Genomic DNA, 12857 nt, shown 5'->3' with positions numbered 1-12857 from the left:
GGTTTTTAAATTACTGAGACAAACTATTTGGCATTTTCCTATAAAAACCGCAGAAATCCATTCTTGGTGCTCTGCCAGTGTTCTATATTCTATATTTCAGTTTAAGAAGTAATTGACATAACAAAATTACTTTTGATACCCATAAAAACATGGATGTGTGGAAGGAACTTTAGAGGGATAAACTCTTGGCTGTCAAGAGGAAACAGGTCCTCCTGAGCTGAACAACAGGAAGCGAAGTCTAAGCAAAGGTGAAGGATTTTATGTCTGACAAAAAGCTCTCCTTAGGTCAGACTGCTGAGCTTAACCAGGAAAAATACAACACAAGCTTCTATCCTGAAGAAAACCACAAAACATGAAATTTATTCCACCTGGATTAGGCATAGTTTGATTTTCTTATTACAATTCTTTTTTTGTTTGTTTGTTTTAGTTAAAATAACTTAACCAGAAATGTATTAAAGACAGAGTCGGTACAGGAATTTGTAGTAAGCCACAAACAGCCATGGCTCAAAATAATGGGAAAGAAAAGAGTTTTCTAAACTATCAAGCTGAGAAATTAGCTAATTAAAATACATATATATATTTCTTATACTGAACACAGCCTGAAGTGGGACAACAATGCATATGAATTGCCCTTATTAAAAACTTTGTCTTGCTTTGTCAGCTTTTGATTAAAAATATTATTCTCATAAGTTACCAAAAAAAAAAAGAAAAAAAATATGCTGCATTAATACTTGTCTGTTTAGCTACAAAACCACAGCGATTCTTCCTTTCACAGAATCTTCTAGATTGGAAAAGACCTGGAAGATCATCTAGTCCAATCATTAACCTAACACTGACAAGCCCACCACTAAACCATGTAGCTTTCGGAATCATCTCATACCATCAAAATCAGTCCATTTGTAGCCAAGGTAGCTTTGACACGGCTCTTGTAGTGCTCGGCTCTTTTTTTCCAGGCATTGGTTAGCAGAGTTCCCTTTAAAAGAAACTCTCACCCTTTTCGCATCCAAGCTCTGCCTTCATGTGTCCTGTGCTCAGATAAACACACGCTAATACACTGCTGGAAGGCTAAAGTGTACAGTTACGGTTGCCTTTATCAGGGTCTGCTTTGCTGACACAAATCTTTGCTTTGCTCCAGTGCTTTCACAGCTGCAGGGAAGCTGACTTGCACCGAGCTTGAAGATCTATCTACAATTTCCTCAGGGTAACAGACTGGGATAACTCCAGGGATCTGGAGTGAAGGCGGCTACACACGTCCAGTGACATCCCTGTCCTCCACATTCTCATGTCTTTTTTCTCCTGCTTCTTTCTGCCCACCCACCAAGCAGCTCTGCTGAACCTCACGCAGGGAAAGAGCAAAAGACAAAAAAAAAAACATCTAACAGCGTGTAACCCTTGCTCGTTAATTCCTTTCTTTATGCCTAACTCCAGGAATTCATATATGGGGTACTCAGCCATTGCCTGAACATCTGGGTACATAAACCCACTCTGTGGGATAATGGACATGGTCAAACCAGGTTTAGAGCTGAGCAAAGTTTGCGAGTACCACTGAATGAAAGAGCTCTGACTTTAGAGCATGGACAGGTTTTTTCGTAAGACTGCACCACTGGGTAAAGCTGGTGCAATAAATGCACTTCTTTCTATTTTTGTAAGCATACCTATGCATGTCTACATCTAACAATACAAATGTACACATTACTGTCACGCATTTTCTCCTGCCCAACCTGGACGGGACACACAAAAGCAGCGCAGGGCACAGAGGGCTGGTACCCTGCAGCTGTCAGGTTAGTTTGGAAGCACAAAGATCCCAAAGTTCTGGTCTCCTACAAAGCCGTCATCAACGTTACCACTTCTCCCCACAGGGGAAGGATTAACTAAAACAAATGAATGGGAAAAAAAAAAAACCAAAACGTATATCTTGCTTTTACCTGGTCAAAACTGTAGAGAGCAGCATGCAAATTAGTCAGCATCCCTGTAGGAGGTTCACTGGTAATTTTAATCGAGTTTTCTAGTGTTCCTTGAGGAATGAAGTGTTCTTCTGGGGTTGGAGCTGGTTCAGCACTGATGAAGACATGGAAATCAGGATGACTTTCTTCACTGTATCGCTCAAGGAGTTTTTCCAAGGTTCCTAGCCACTTGGCTACTAGATGAATATTCTGTTGAAAAACAGCCAATATGGTTATTGTGGGAAAACAAATAAATTTGTCATCCTTAAGACATTGTTATTGTGGCTTTATAATGGAAAATATTTACGTTACTTAGTTCAAAGCTTCATTTTATTATTAAATAAATTGATAATACAAAGAATAAATTTGAAGATTCTTAGCTACTGCCATTTCTTGATATATGTTGAAATAACAGAGGTTTCACCATTAGCCTCTAAAGTTTCAGGCCTTGATTCTGAAGCTAATGAAAATATTACAAACTCAGGGTTAAGGGATCTGGGGGTGTGGGTGTTATCACGTGTAAAGATAAGGATAACTCAGCAGAAACTGGGAAATGCTGGAGGGAAGCAGGAAGCCGGGAAAAGCCATAAAAATTCCCCGTAGAACTGGGACCTAAGACAAAACATGCGCAATGCATACCAGGAGGAAGACTGAAGAAGTGTTCGGCAAAGAAAGATGTTTACAGCTATCCTGCTACTTAAAAAATACGTTTCGTACCACTTCAGAGCCTAATAGTCTTTAAGGTTCTTAAATATATGAAGACAGTGGAAAGTCATTGGTCGATCAGAGAAGCGAGTTATAATGGAGAAGTATCTGCCTCCAAAGCACCTACGGGTCAAATATGGGAATATCAAAAGAAAGGTTTAAAATGTGGCTGCCGCAGCTGTCTTCACCCCTCCATTAGCCCGCACTCCGCTTTTTTTGGTTACAGGACTAGCATTTCAACTCAAATCGCAGCTCAGCCATGCAGCTTCTCTCTGGCTCTTCACTCCTGCGCCGGAACCTGCTGATTGCCCTGGCTTCCATCTCTGTGCAGCGCACGAAGAATTACAACTCCATACCCCGGCCAAGGAACACGACACGTCAGTCACGCTCTGGCTGCTGCATCGCTTTATCATGAGGCCCGCTGAGGGGTTATTCCCAAATTGTCCTTTGACATGTGGAAAAAGGAATAGGGGAATGGAAAGAGAGGGAGACTTTCACATCGCATTACATGGTAGCTGCTTGGCGGCGCCTGCATTTTCGTATAGGCTACATCCGTCTACTGCAAAGCGGACGTGATTCAAGCCTTAATATAATAACAAAATAACCATTCGGTATATCAGATGTCTGAGTTTGAGAAATCAGAGTGACAGAAGAGTTAAACCTGTCACCAAAAAAATTCAAGTCAGTCTTTCTTCTGCCAGTTTACCAACCACTGTGCCAACTGGTTTTGCTAGACCCGAACCCAAAGCAATTTTTAAAGTATTTCCCAGGTCAGTCAGAATAGCCGTTTGTTTTTGTTTTGTTTTGTTTTGTTTTTTTAAATATCTGATTATACACCCCTTAGCCTCCAACAAAATTCATAGCTAAATACTTCATCTTTTTGCTCCAGGATTTAGTTTTTTTTAAATTTAAAGATATAGGGGTTTTAGGCCAAAAGGCAGAAGACAGAAGCTTGAGAAGCACTGAGTACATCCAAATCCCACTAGCTCTAGCCTGCTTAGCACCATTTGGGATTTGCTCCAACATCTTTATATAGTCTCCTTTTGGACTTTCCCCAATCCTTCTATTCACAGCAAAGTCATCACCTCCCTCCTCCCTCAGAAGCCAGGCATATCGGGCTGGAAAATGGAGCAGGTCTGTAACACCAGAAGCCTCTCAGATGTTCCCCATTCATCCCTGTGGCTTCAGACACACAACACTGCTGATTTAGGGCCTCTGCCATCTCCCCATTTTCTCGCCCTGTCCCCAGAGCAGCTCTGAAATCCCCCTGCAAACCAACTCTCCTCTTTCCTTCACGACAACATTTCTATACTCACTAGCAGAAAAGCAGGGTTATTTTCAGACCAGTGTGACTGGCTTACTCGTGTGAAACCTGGTTAAACAATTCTTCCAGTCTCACCGTCGACGAAGGGGTCAGTTTGTGCCTGTTTGCGGAGGGCCCACCACACCGAGGCCCCTCACTGATCCCACGGTGATTTTATTTCAGCCAGCGCACAACACTGAGTCTAGCCCACCTCTTCCTTTCTTGCAGGCAACCTGGTTGACAGCCGAAAGTTGCTGAGGTTAAAACCAGAAGAAGAGGGAATCATCCCGTCCCCGTAACCTTTTCAATATCAAGGCCTAGGAACGTGCGTTTTTTGTTTGGCTTCAGGGCAAAGGGGTTGCTACAAATATCCATTGGTTATCTAGCACAAAACAGTGGGAGCAGAGCACCTTCTTTCAGTAGTGCCAACAACTGCAGTGCTCCTGTCCACCCCGTTATTGCGGTGGGAACCGCAGCTCGCCAGGACGTTGCGCAGATCTTTTTGTCCGCTGCCGAGTGGGTTCCCGGTCCATACAACGCTGGCCGAAGCTGCGGCTGCTATCTCAGAAGAGCAGCACTGCGGGGCTAATTATACAGCTTCCCAAGGGGGAGTCAGACCCATTTCATGAAAGTCTCCATTACGGCTCACTGAATGGAACCGGAGCTCTTAATTTCTCGGGGGAAGCGTATGCCTGAGGGCAGTCCTACCTACCCACTACAGGCTTTCTTGTTTATGTCTCCTGTTCCTCCTGGAAGGGCAAGGACAGCGTTCAGCAAAACATGACATACACTCCATTTATATGATGTTTATCCTGTTACCATCAAAAGCAAAAGCAAAAAGGAACAAGATTATTAGCTGTTTAAAACTGTAAATCCACTGCATATTTTGTTTAAAACTTTTGCTGTAATCTACTGCATATTTTGTTTGTGAATATCCCTCCAGCTGAGGAGACAGTCCCCATCAGAGGGGCTGTTTGATACTCACTTGGAAAAGAACCCAATGGCCATGTCTGGCAGCCTTCTCGAGGGCCTCCTCTGCAACCATCTCCTGCCCTTGTCCTAGAGAGATGTTATGAAATCTTCCAGAGTCTATAGTGAACCCAAGCTTTTTGCCTGTAAAAGAAATAATTGGGGAAGGGTGATTGACAGAGGGGGAGGAGATAGGAAAATTAGCAGAGCAGAAAGGAAAAAGAATGATAATGCCCCCATTAATTTCACTATCACTTGTGCAATGCATATTACTTCTTCTGAAGCACTTCACTAAACCCTTACAATTTCAACAGCAAAATTGCGAGCTCTCAACAGTGGCCTTATTGCTGGTATTAGAAAAAGCCTGCAGAAATCTGTTCCCTTGGTTTTAAGATAATGAACCTTTTGACATTTTGATAGATGCTCGGCATTGTTACTGAGCTTTAGAAACTCTTACAGGGGGTACAGAGCAATTCCCTTATGAAAAAGGGAGCAACATGTGGTAGATATCACATCAGTTTTTTAACTGATTGGTTCAGTGGGTAAATGCACAAGCATCTCACCTTGTGAGGCCTGAGTTTAAATTGAGCACAGTGAGGTCACAGCTGTATTAACCTGGTATTCTCAGTATTGTCTGTGGGGAATAGTAATCCTAAGTATAAAGCCACAGAGCCCTATACAATTGAATATAGTTTGTATAATGACCATTATTTAGTCACAGGGGGCACAAGATTACATGAGCATGGAGAAAATTGCCCTCTGGCCCTCATCTAGTCAAAAGGTGGAAAACAGTACAAAGGAAACCTGCATTATGCCAAGCAGAGGAATACTCGGTCTAAAAATTTCTTCGTACTGCAGTGCTTATGGCCTTACACTTTTCATCCACCCCATTTACCATGAATATGGTGGGGGTGGAAGAAACTTTAGAACTTGAATCTTCTGCTGAAAATCAACCATGCCCATCTTTCCCATAGTAACGCATACTCCATCATAGTGACAGATGACTCCACAAGGCTTTGTTCTGTTTGGTAAAAATACACCCATACATGTATGTGTGCATGGGCACATACACACAGGCGTATAACCATACATCAATTTATCTAAGTTTCTCGTCCTGCATGCTCCATTTCACTTTTGAGCTCAATTTTTCTTTCTTTAATAGGAGGACAGTTGAGTGGTCCTTGCACCAGAAGCAAATAAGAGGCTTACCTGCTGTCTCAATATCTTCAAGTGGGTCTACTCCTGGAGACAGCATGAAAAACAGAGGAGTGGCTCAACCGCTGCCTTTCAGGATTTTGCTAAATCCATCCTTGTGTTTTCCACGTATGTTGAGCCAAGCTCTTCTTCCACAAAGTTCCTATACATATGATAAAACATGCACTAAACACCAAAAATGTTCCCTGATACAAGCTTCAAGCCTGCACCAGTCTCAGACTTGAACAGCCAACAGCAATGGTCTAACAGTGATTTTATCAAAGAAATTGTCAGGGAAGTACACTGAAGGCAAGAAGGGAAGGCAGGTGGTGAATCACAGAATCATAGAATGGTTTAGGTTGAAAGGGACCTTGAAGATCATCTAGTTCCAACCCCCCTGCCATGGGCAGGGACACCTCCCACTAGACCAGGTTGCCCAAGGCCACGTCCAGCCTGGCCTTGAACGTCTCCAGGCTTGGGGCTTCAACAACCTCTCTGGGCAACCTGTTCCAGTGCCTCACCACCCTTAAAGTGAAAAACTTCTTCCTAATGTTCAATATAAACCTGCCCTCTTCTAGTTTAAAGCCATTCCCCCTCATCCTATTGCTACATGCCCTAGTAAAAAGTCCTTCCCCAGCTCTCCTGTAGGCCCCCTTTAGGTACTGGAAGGCCGCAATAAGATCTCCCCAGAGCCTTCTCTTCTCCAGGCTGAAGAGCCCCAACTCTTTCAGCCTCTCCTCGTAGGAGAGGTGCTCTAGCCCTTGGATCATCCTTGTGGCTCTCCTCTGGACATGCTCCAGCAGGTCCATGTCCTTCTCATGTTGGGGACTCCAGAGCTGGATGCAGTAATCCAGGTGGGGTCTCATAACAGTGGAGTAGAGGGGCAGAATCACCTCCTTTGAAGCAAGACAGAAGATGATCTTTCCGATTTCTCTGTGGGATAGGGACCATGTGACAGAAAATAGCAACTTCTGAATGAAAAGGACCTCTTCAATAACTGAATCCAAGAAGTCATTATATGCAGGCAATGCTGTCACATAAAGCCAGGGCAGCTGGGCAGAATAAACACCCAGGACACAAAATCTGCATTCTCAGAAGGCATGTAAATAGGTAAAAGCTGTGATGGCGGGTGGGAAGGATCAGGTCTATGAGACCATCACTTGGGATCGAAAGATCAAACCAGTATAACTGGAAAACAGCTGGGAGAAGATTGGTAAGTATCCACAACTGAATCTTTTTTGTTTCCACAGAATTTTAAAGAAGGGAGACCTGAAAAATTGTCATTGTTAGCTACCAGCCCTAATGCCATAATGAGAACTAACACTGAGAAATACACTTTTAGCTATTAACAGCACAGCTTACTAAAGTTCCATTTATTAATTAGCACTCTCCTCTGGGCACTTATATGCAATCTAAAAGAAAACACAAGCATAGCTCTCCAAATATGCCATGACTCATGTCTCACCACGCTACCTCCTCATAAACTCTTCACCAGCAGAACAGACTGGGAAGGACCACAGCTATTGATTTCAAATTCTGGTTGATCACCCAGTTTTACAAGTTATTTGGTTGCCCCTTAAGATCTGAGTTTTCACTGCGCTGACATATAAAAGCCAAGCCACCCTCACACAAACTTGCGCTGAAAGACATACCCTCAGATTTCATACCTAGGAGCCTACGGCATTCTGTCCAGACAGAGTGCCCTCCGTATGATTAGTTTCTGAAGAGAGCTTTTGTTTGTCCATTCCTGGGGGGCCTTTTCCTTTTCTGGAATTCTGAGGCCACCCACTTCTTCCACCTCTTGGTGGATCTTTCAATATCTTTATCTAACACCCAGAAAACATCCATCACTGCCACAGCCTGGAAGCATAAATACAGATGATGTACATTCTGCATGAAGATTGAAATGGGAAGACAAATACTGATATTTTTTGGGGTATGTAAAAAACCATAGTTTAATCAATTACAAGGGACTCAGGACTTACCTTAAAATACTAAATTACATATATACACACACATACATAAAAATAATATTATTTATAAGATTTTACTTTGGTCAGTATTGCCATACTGTCTTACTGTTAAACATCAAGATATGACAAACTGGAAAACTTGTATGGGACATTTACTATAGTAAGGAGTGGTACAAAGATCAAAACTGTATTTTTAGGGGACCGGATGAACTAGGGTAAAACAGAATTTCCTCACAAAGCACAGTATGTGATGTCTAAGAAAAAATACACTCAAAAAGTAAAGATGACAACTCTTTGAAAGCATCTCTAGTTCTACTAAAAATTACGTTGGAATGTATGACTTCATCTGAAATTGTCTAGCTGTAGCATGCCTCCAGAAATAACATCAAAAAAGATTTAGAACTGAAAAGCAATTTTCCCAGCCTACCCTAATGGCACTCCATGACTGAGTAGTTAAGAAGTCAACAGGACTCTTGTGTGTTCAACTCTGAATCGAAGAAGGAAATCCAATTCAAGGAGTCTATCTCTTTACTTCTTAGAAGAATCTTAACAGCATACAAAATTGAAAAAGGTCATCAGACTTGCTTCAGAGCCACTGCTGCCTTAAAGTATTCACTGCTCAAACAGTAATATTACTGAGTAGGGAGCTCAAAACGACAAGAATACCTATGGCTGCATTTTTGGAAACTGATATAAGAATTTACATCTTGTTTTAATGATATTTTAAAATATTTATTTGAAATCTATTGCAAATGGAATGATACTCTTAGATATTAGTCACTAAAGGATGTGACAAAGTTTTTCAAACCCACTTCTACAAAGATATAGAGCTGCACTTTCCTTTGTCTGTTAAAAAAGACACCATGAAAACCAAATACAATCTGTCAGTCAAAACTTTCTGCAGACAAAATAACTTCATTTGTGTATACACAGAATTTTTATATATAATAAATATATAATAAATATATAATAAACATGTAATATATATTATACATATGATATATAATACATTTATGTACTGAAAGACAAATTCATCCAAGTTTTAAGATGAGCTAATTGAAAACAGCAGTTATTTTTCTTTAGCTTGTGGGAACATAAATAAGCACAAAAAAGTAAGTCTTGCACATTGAAGTTAACCTTAGATAAACTTGGCCACAAATTATTTCATCCTAATACTACTGAAAAAGTATAGATTTCTGAATACCATCTAATTATCCCTATGTATCCTTTTTACATCTTGGAAGATAGAGAGAAGAATAATAGTGCACAGCTGTTTCCATCACCATTCTAAGCCCTCTTCAGATTGTACGCTGTCACAAAGCTTTGGGAAATTTGCAAATCCTGAGTGGTTTTTGTTTGGGTTTTTTTGGGGTGTTGTTTTACACTGAATCAGCTCTGACACGAGTTGTATGTATACTGAGGAAAACTCAGGTTCTACCAGGGGTTTTTCTAGTTCTTTTATCACTTTCATGACATATAGTGGAAAAAAAGACACCTTTGCCATGATACCATATATTCTCTCTCCTTTGTGATATGAATAAATCTTTCTTCCTCTATTAAAAGCCCTCTCTCATTCCATCTAAAAATAAATAAGAAGTTTATTGTGCCCTTTACTACGGTTTCCGTCTGTTCTGTAATAGTGATTGAGCTTATTTTTTCAGTGGCTGTACAGGTTTCCATTCTTCATGACCCATCCCAGAACCACTGCTACAAAAAAAGACAAAAGTTAAGCAACACAGCGCTAGAAACCTGGTTGATAGGAATAAATCCATCTGCACTGTGATGCAGACAAATCATCACCAGTTTTCTTTCTCCCGTTTTTTCTCCTTTCTCTTCCAGACATTTCTGTCTGCTTTTTGCTCCCATTTATACACTGTGTAGAGTGATTTCATTTCTCCTATCCCCACTCAGGTCAGATTCCTCAATTCATATTTTTTTACCTTCTTTCCAAATTGTTGGTTTCTAGTTTAATTCCTACCTCTGTTACTGACCACCTCTGTGGTACAACCTTTTCTGGATCAAGGTCTTCAGGGCAAAACATGACACCCAGTACAACTGAGCCCCAGTTTTTTCCAGGGCGTACAGATACTAAAATTAAAAGGGAAAATAACAGCCTGAATATGATACGGATATGTATTATTTAGTGAATTCTTACTTTACATGCCACATCATTTTCAACCCTAATTATCCAACCACAAGCAGCTAAGTCATGCTGTTTATCCACAACGTAGCTCCATAAAGCCATTGCAGCATTTTAAATGAAAAGAATTACATAAAAGCATCTTTGGAATTTCTGCAATTATTATTGATATTGAAGCAGCAGTCCCACTGTGTGAGAAATGGTACAGCCACAAGGTAACAAGATAACTTGTTTGGGCAGAGGCATCACCTTCTAGCGAAGAAAGAGCAAGTCCATTAACTATCAGCATCACCGATCTGAAAATTTTTCCTCACCTGAAGAGCTGTTTGGGCCAGGAAAATGGGCTTATCCTTTTGAAAAAGTCCTTGACTTGGGAAAAGAAAGGTTGACTATGTGACAGCTTCTGTCAGGTTAGAGATACAACACTGAATATCCCCTGATTTTTCAGCCTGTTTAATTGTGTTGTGGAAGACTGCATCGAGGGCCTGGAGATAAGTACAATTATTTTTATTTATTTGAATTCTGATTTTCTGCTTTTCTACTTGTAAGATAATCGGTTTCTGACTGTAGGTTTCTAAGAAGAGCTGGCCTAAGCGGTCTAAAATGCAAGGCACTTCTGTCAAGTGGCTTTTGAGGAAACTTTCAGCAAAAGAGGGGTGAGGGCTGAAAATGGGAATACTCTTCTGCTTCCTTGTTTAACTCAGCAGGCAGAACCGCTCACGTAAGAAAGGCGGTAATTTCGCAGTGGGTGATCTCCCTTCCTCATAGCATTAGATCATTTGTCTGATTTGCCACAGTAAATTGTTAATACAGAATCGCTCAAAACTCTTCCCACCTGACCCTGTGTGATGGCTTAACAAAAGGAAGGTGAACTGTACAAGCACAGTCAGAAAACACCATCAGAATGGAGACAGTCGACAAAGGGGCCCGTGGGAACGCACCGTGTTGGGGCCCAGCGGGAGGTCACATCGTGTTCTCCGTTCTCAGGCACGCAGCCCAGCAGATAGAAACATCTGGTACAAGTAATAACTAATATATCGGGCATCACTGCTGGAGGCAGAATTCTGCTCCTTGCACATTGAAACCAAATCAGCGAGAGAGATTTTTACCTTCAGTGAAAACCGGTAGATACGGTTGATGCTGTTACTGACAAAGTGAAGAACGGATGCTCTTGTGGCTGTTGGTCTGTAACGCTCTCCTGTCAAGAGCTTCATTTTCTTTGGCTTCAGCTATCTATAGGATGACAGTTGTCTCTCTTTTTTTTTTTTTTTATGTGTGATGATATCCCACACAATTACCAAAACATTCCTATCCATACAAGAAAGAATATGGATATACTCTAGAAAACTGACATTATTCCAGACAGTAGCAAATATTTAAGGTGAGCAAGCTTCTTATCTTAGACAAACATTAGGGAATGACTGTTCTCTGCAGCAATATGCCTGTTCACCTGTGAAAACATGGCAATCATATATGAATACATTTGTTCATATTTCATGCTGCTATTTTTTTCTTTTATGAGTACTAACTCAAGCACCTAAATCAAAAGAAAAAAAAAAAAAGAGTATGTCACAGCTACATACCATCGATACGAAACTGTGAATACGTGGGTGGACAGTCTTTGCTGGACAGACAGGAATTTGACTATTCCTAGCTCACTGGAATGTTTGAATAAAAATAATTAATAATACACCTTTTACAGGTGACCTGAAGCTGTTACAAACAGTTCCGTTTTTATTACCTTGTGCCGTATTTCTGCTGCAGTTGGCTTTGCTGATTCGCGTTTCTCTGCAAGTTCACCGCTGTCTAAGAAGCTGCCCTGGGCAGCAGACAGGCTGAGCGGCACGTCATCCTCCAGCCGCCTGAGCTCCTGAAACAGCTCTGCTGCTTGGCCAGGCCTGACTAGCAGAGGGAACGAAAACACTGCATTTAAACAACCACAGCAAGACAGACTGTTTTATAGCACTTGTGAGCTGCTTTTTTTTTTTTCTGTTTAATTACATCAGTTGATTTGATTTAATTTAATTTCTGAAAGAGACAGTTTATCTTCTGTCCCAGTACGCTAGAACTAAGGTTGTGGGACACCCAAAATGAGAAGGCCCAAGGTCAGCACGGAGCAGAACTTTCTCCCTCTCCTCGCCTCCTTCCTCTTCATACGACACAAAAGGACTGGGATCTTGCCAGAGATGGCAAGTGATAATCTACGTGGCAGCTGAGAAAACCAACACAAGGCTGGAGAACCCCACTTGGGCAGCAAGCGTGGTCGTAGTCTGCTCCGCCGGACTGACCTTCTGACAGGGATGGAGCTTGGCTAGTCTTATGGGGAGCTCTCCATCAGAATCTGACCCTCGCATCAAAAAAAACCCCTAGGTGATACAGGCATTGTAAGCATACAGCCCCACGTGGAGCGATGTGCAGATGCAGAGGAAAATGGCCAGCTGTTTTCAGATCGCGTTCCCGAGTATATCGCTTTCGTTCTCCGAGGGGTAATTAGACTCTCTGAACCAGTTTGCCCTCGCATGAAGCAGCAGTGCCTCAAAGAGGCGCAGCAAATCTTTGCTGATGAAGTTAGTAAATTATATGGGATAACTGGAAAGACACACTAGAGAAACAGGAAGTATTCTTATTAT

The 12857-nt window shown here is 41.5% G+C and overlaps 1 protein-coding gene across 1 annotated transcript in view; it reads right to left on the bottom strand.

Annotated features, from left to right (window-relative positions):
• The window catches only part of DNAH11 (dynein axonemal heavy chain 11), a gene marked incomplete at both ends in the record, with an annotated part of 114166 nt that overhangs the window by 569 nt on the left and 100740 nt on the right, over positions 1-12857 (bottom strand). Inside the window, 9 exon segments of the mRNA XM_082499153.1 lie at positions 1926-2153; positions 4937-5064; positions 6130-6193; positions 6197-6210; positions 6213-6277; positions 7794-7887; positions 7890-7974; positions 11969-12129; positions 12622-12829. Of these exon segments, the coding sequence (XP_082355279.1) occupies positions 1926-2153; positions 4937-5064; positions 6130-6193; positions 6197-6210; positions 6213-6277; positions 7794-7887; positions 7890-7974; positions 11969-12129; positions 12622-12829 (1047 nt within the window).

Source organism: Vanellus vanellus (assembly GCF_965231255.1).
Source record: "Vanellus vanellus genome assembly, chromosome: 2".
In the NCBI taxonomy this organism is placed as follows: Eukaryota; Metazoa; Chordata; class Aves; order Charadriiformes; family Charadriidae; genus Vanellus; species Vanellus vanellus.
Note: the sequence above shows the minus strand (reverse complement) of the source record. Positions and strands in the feature narration are given on the sequence as shown.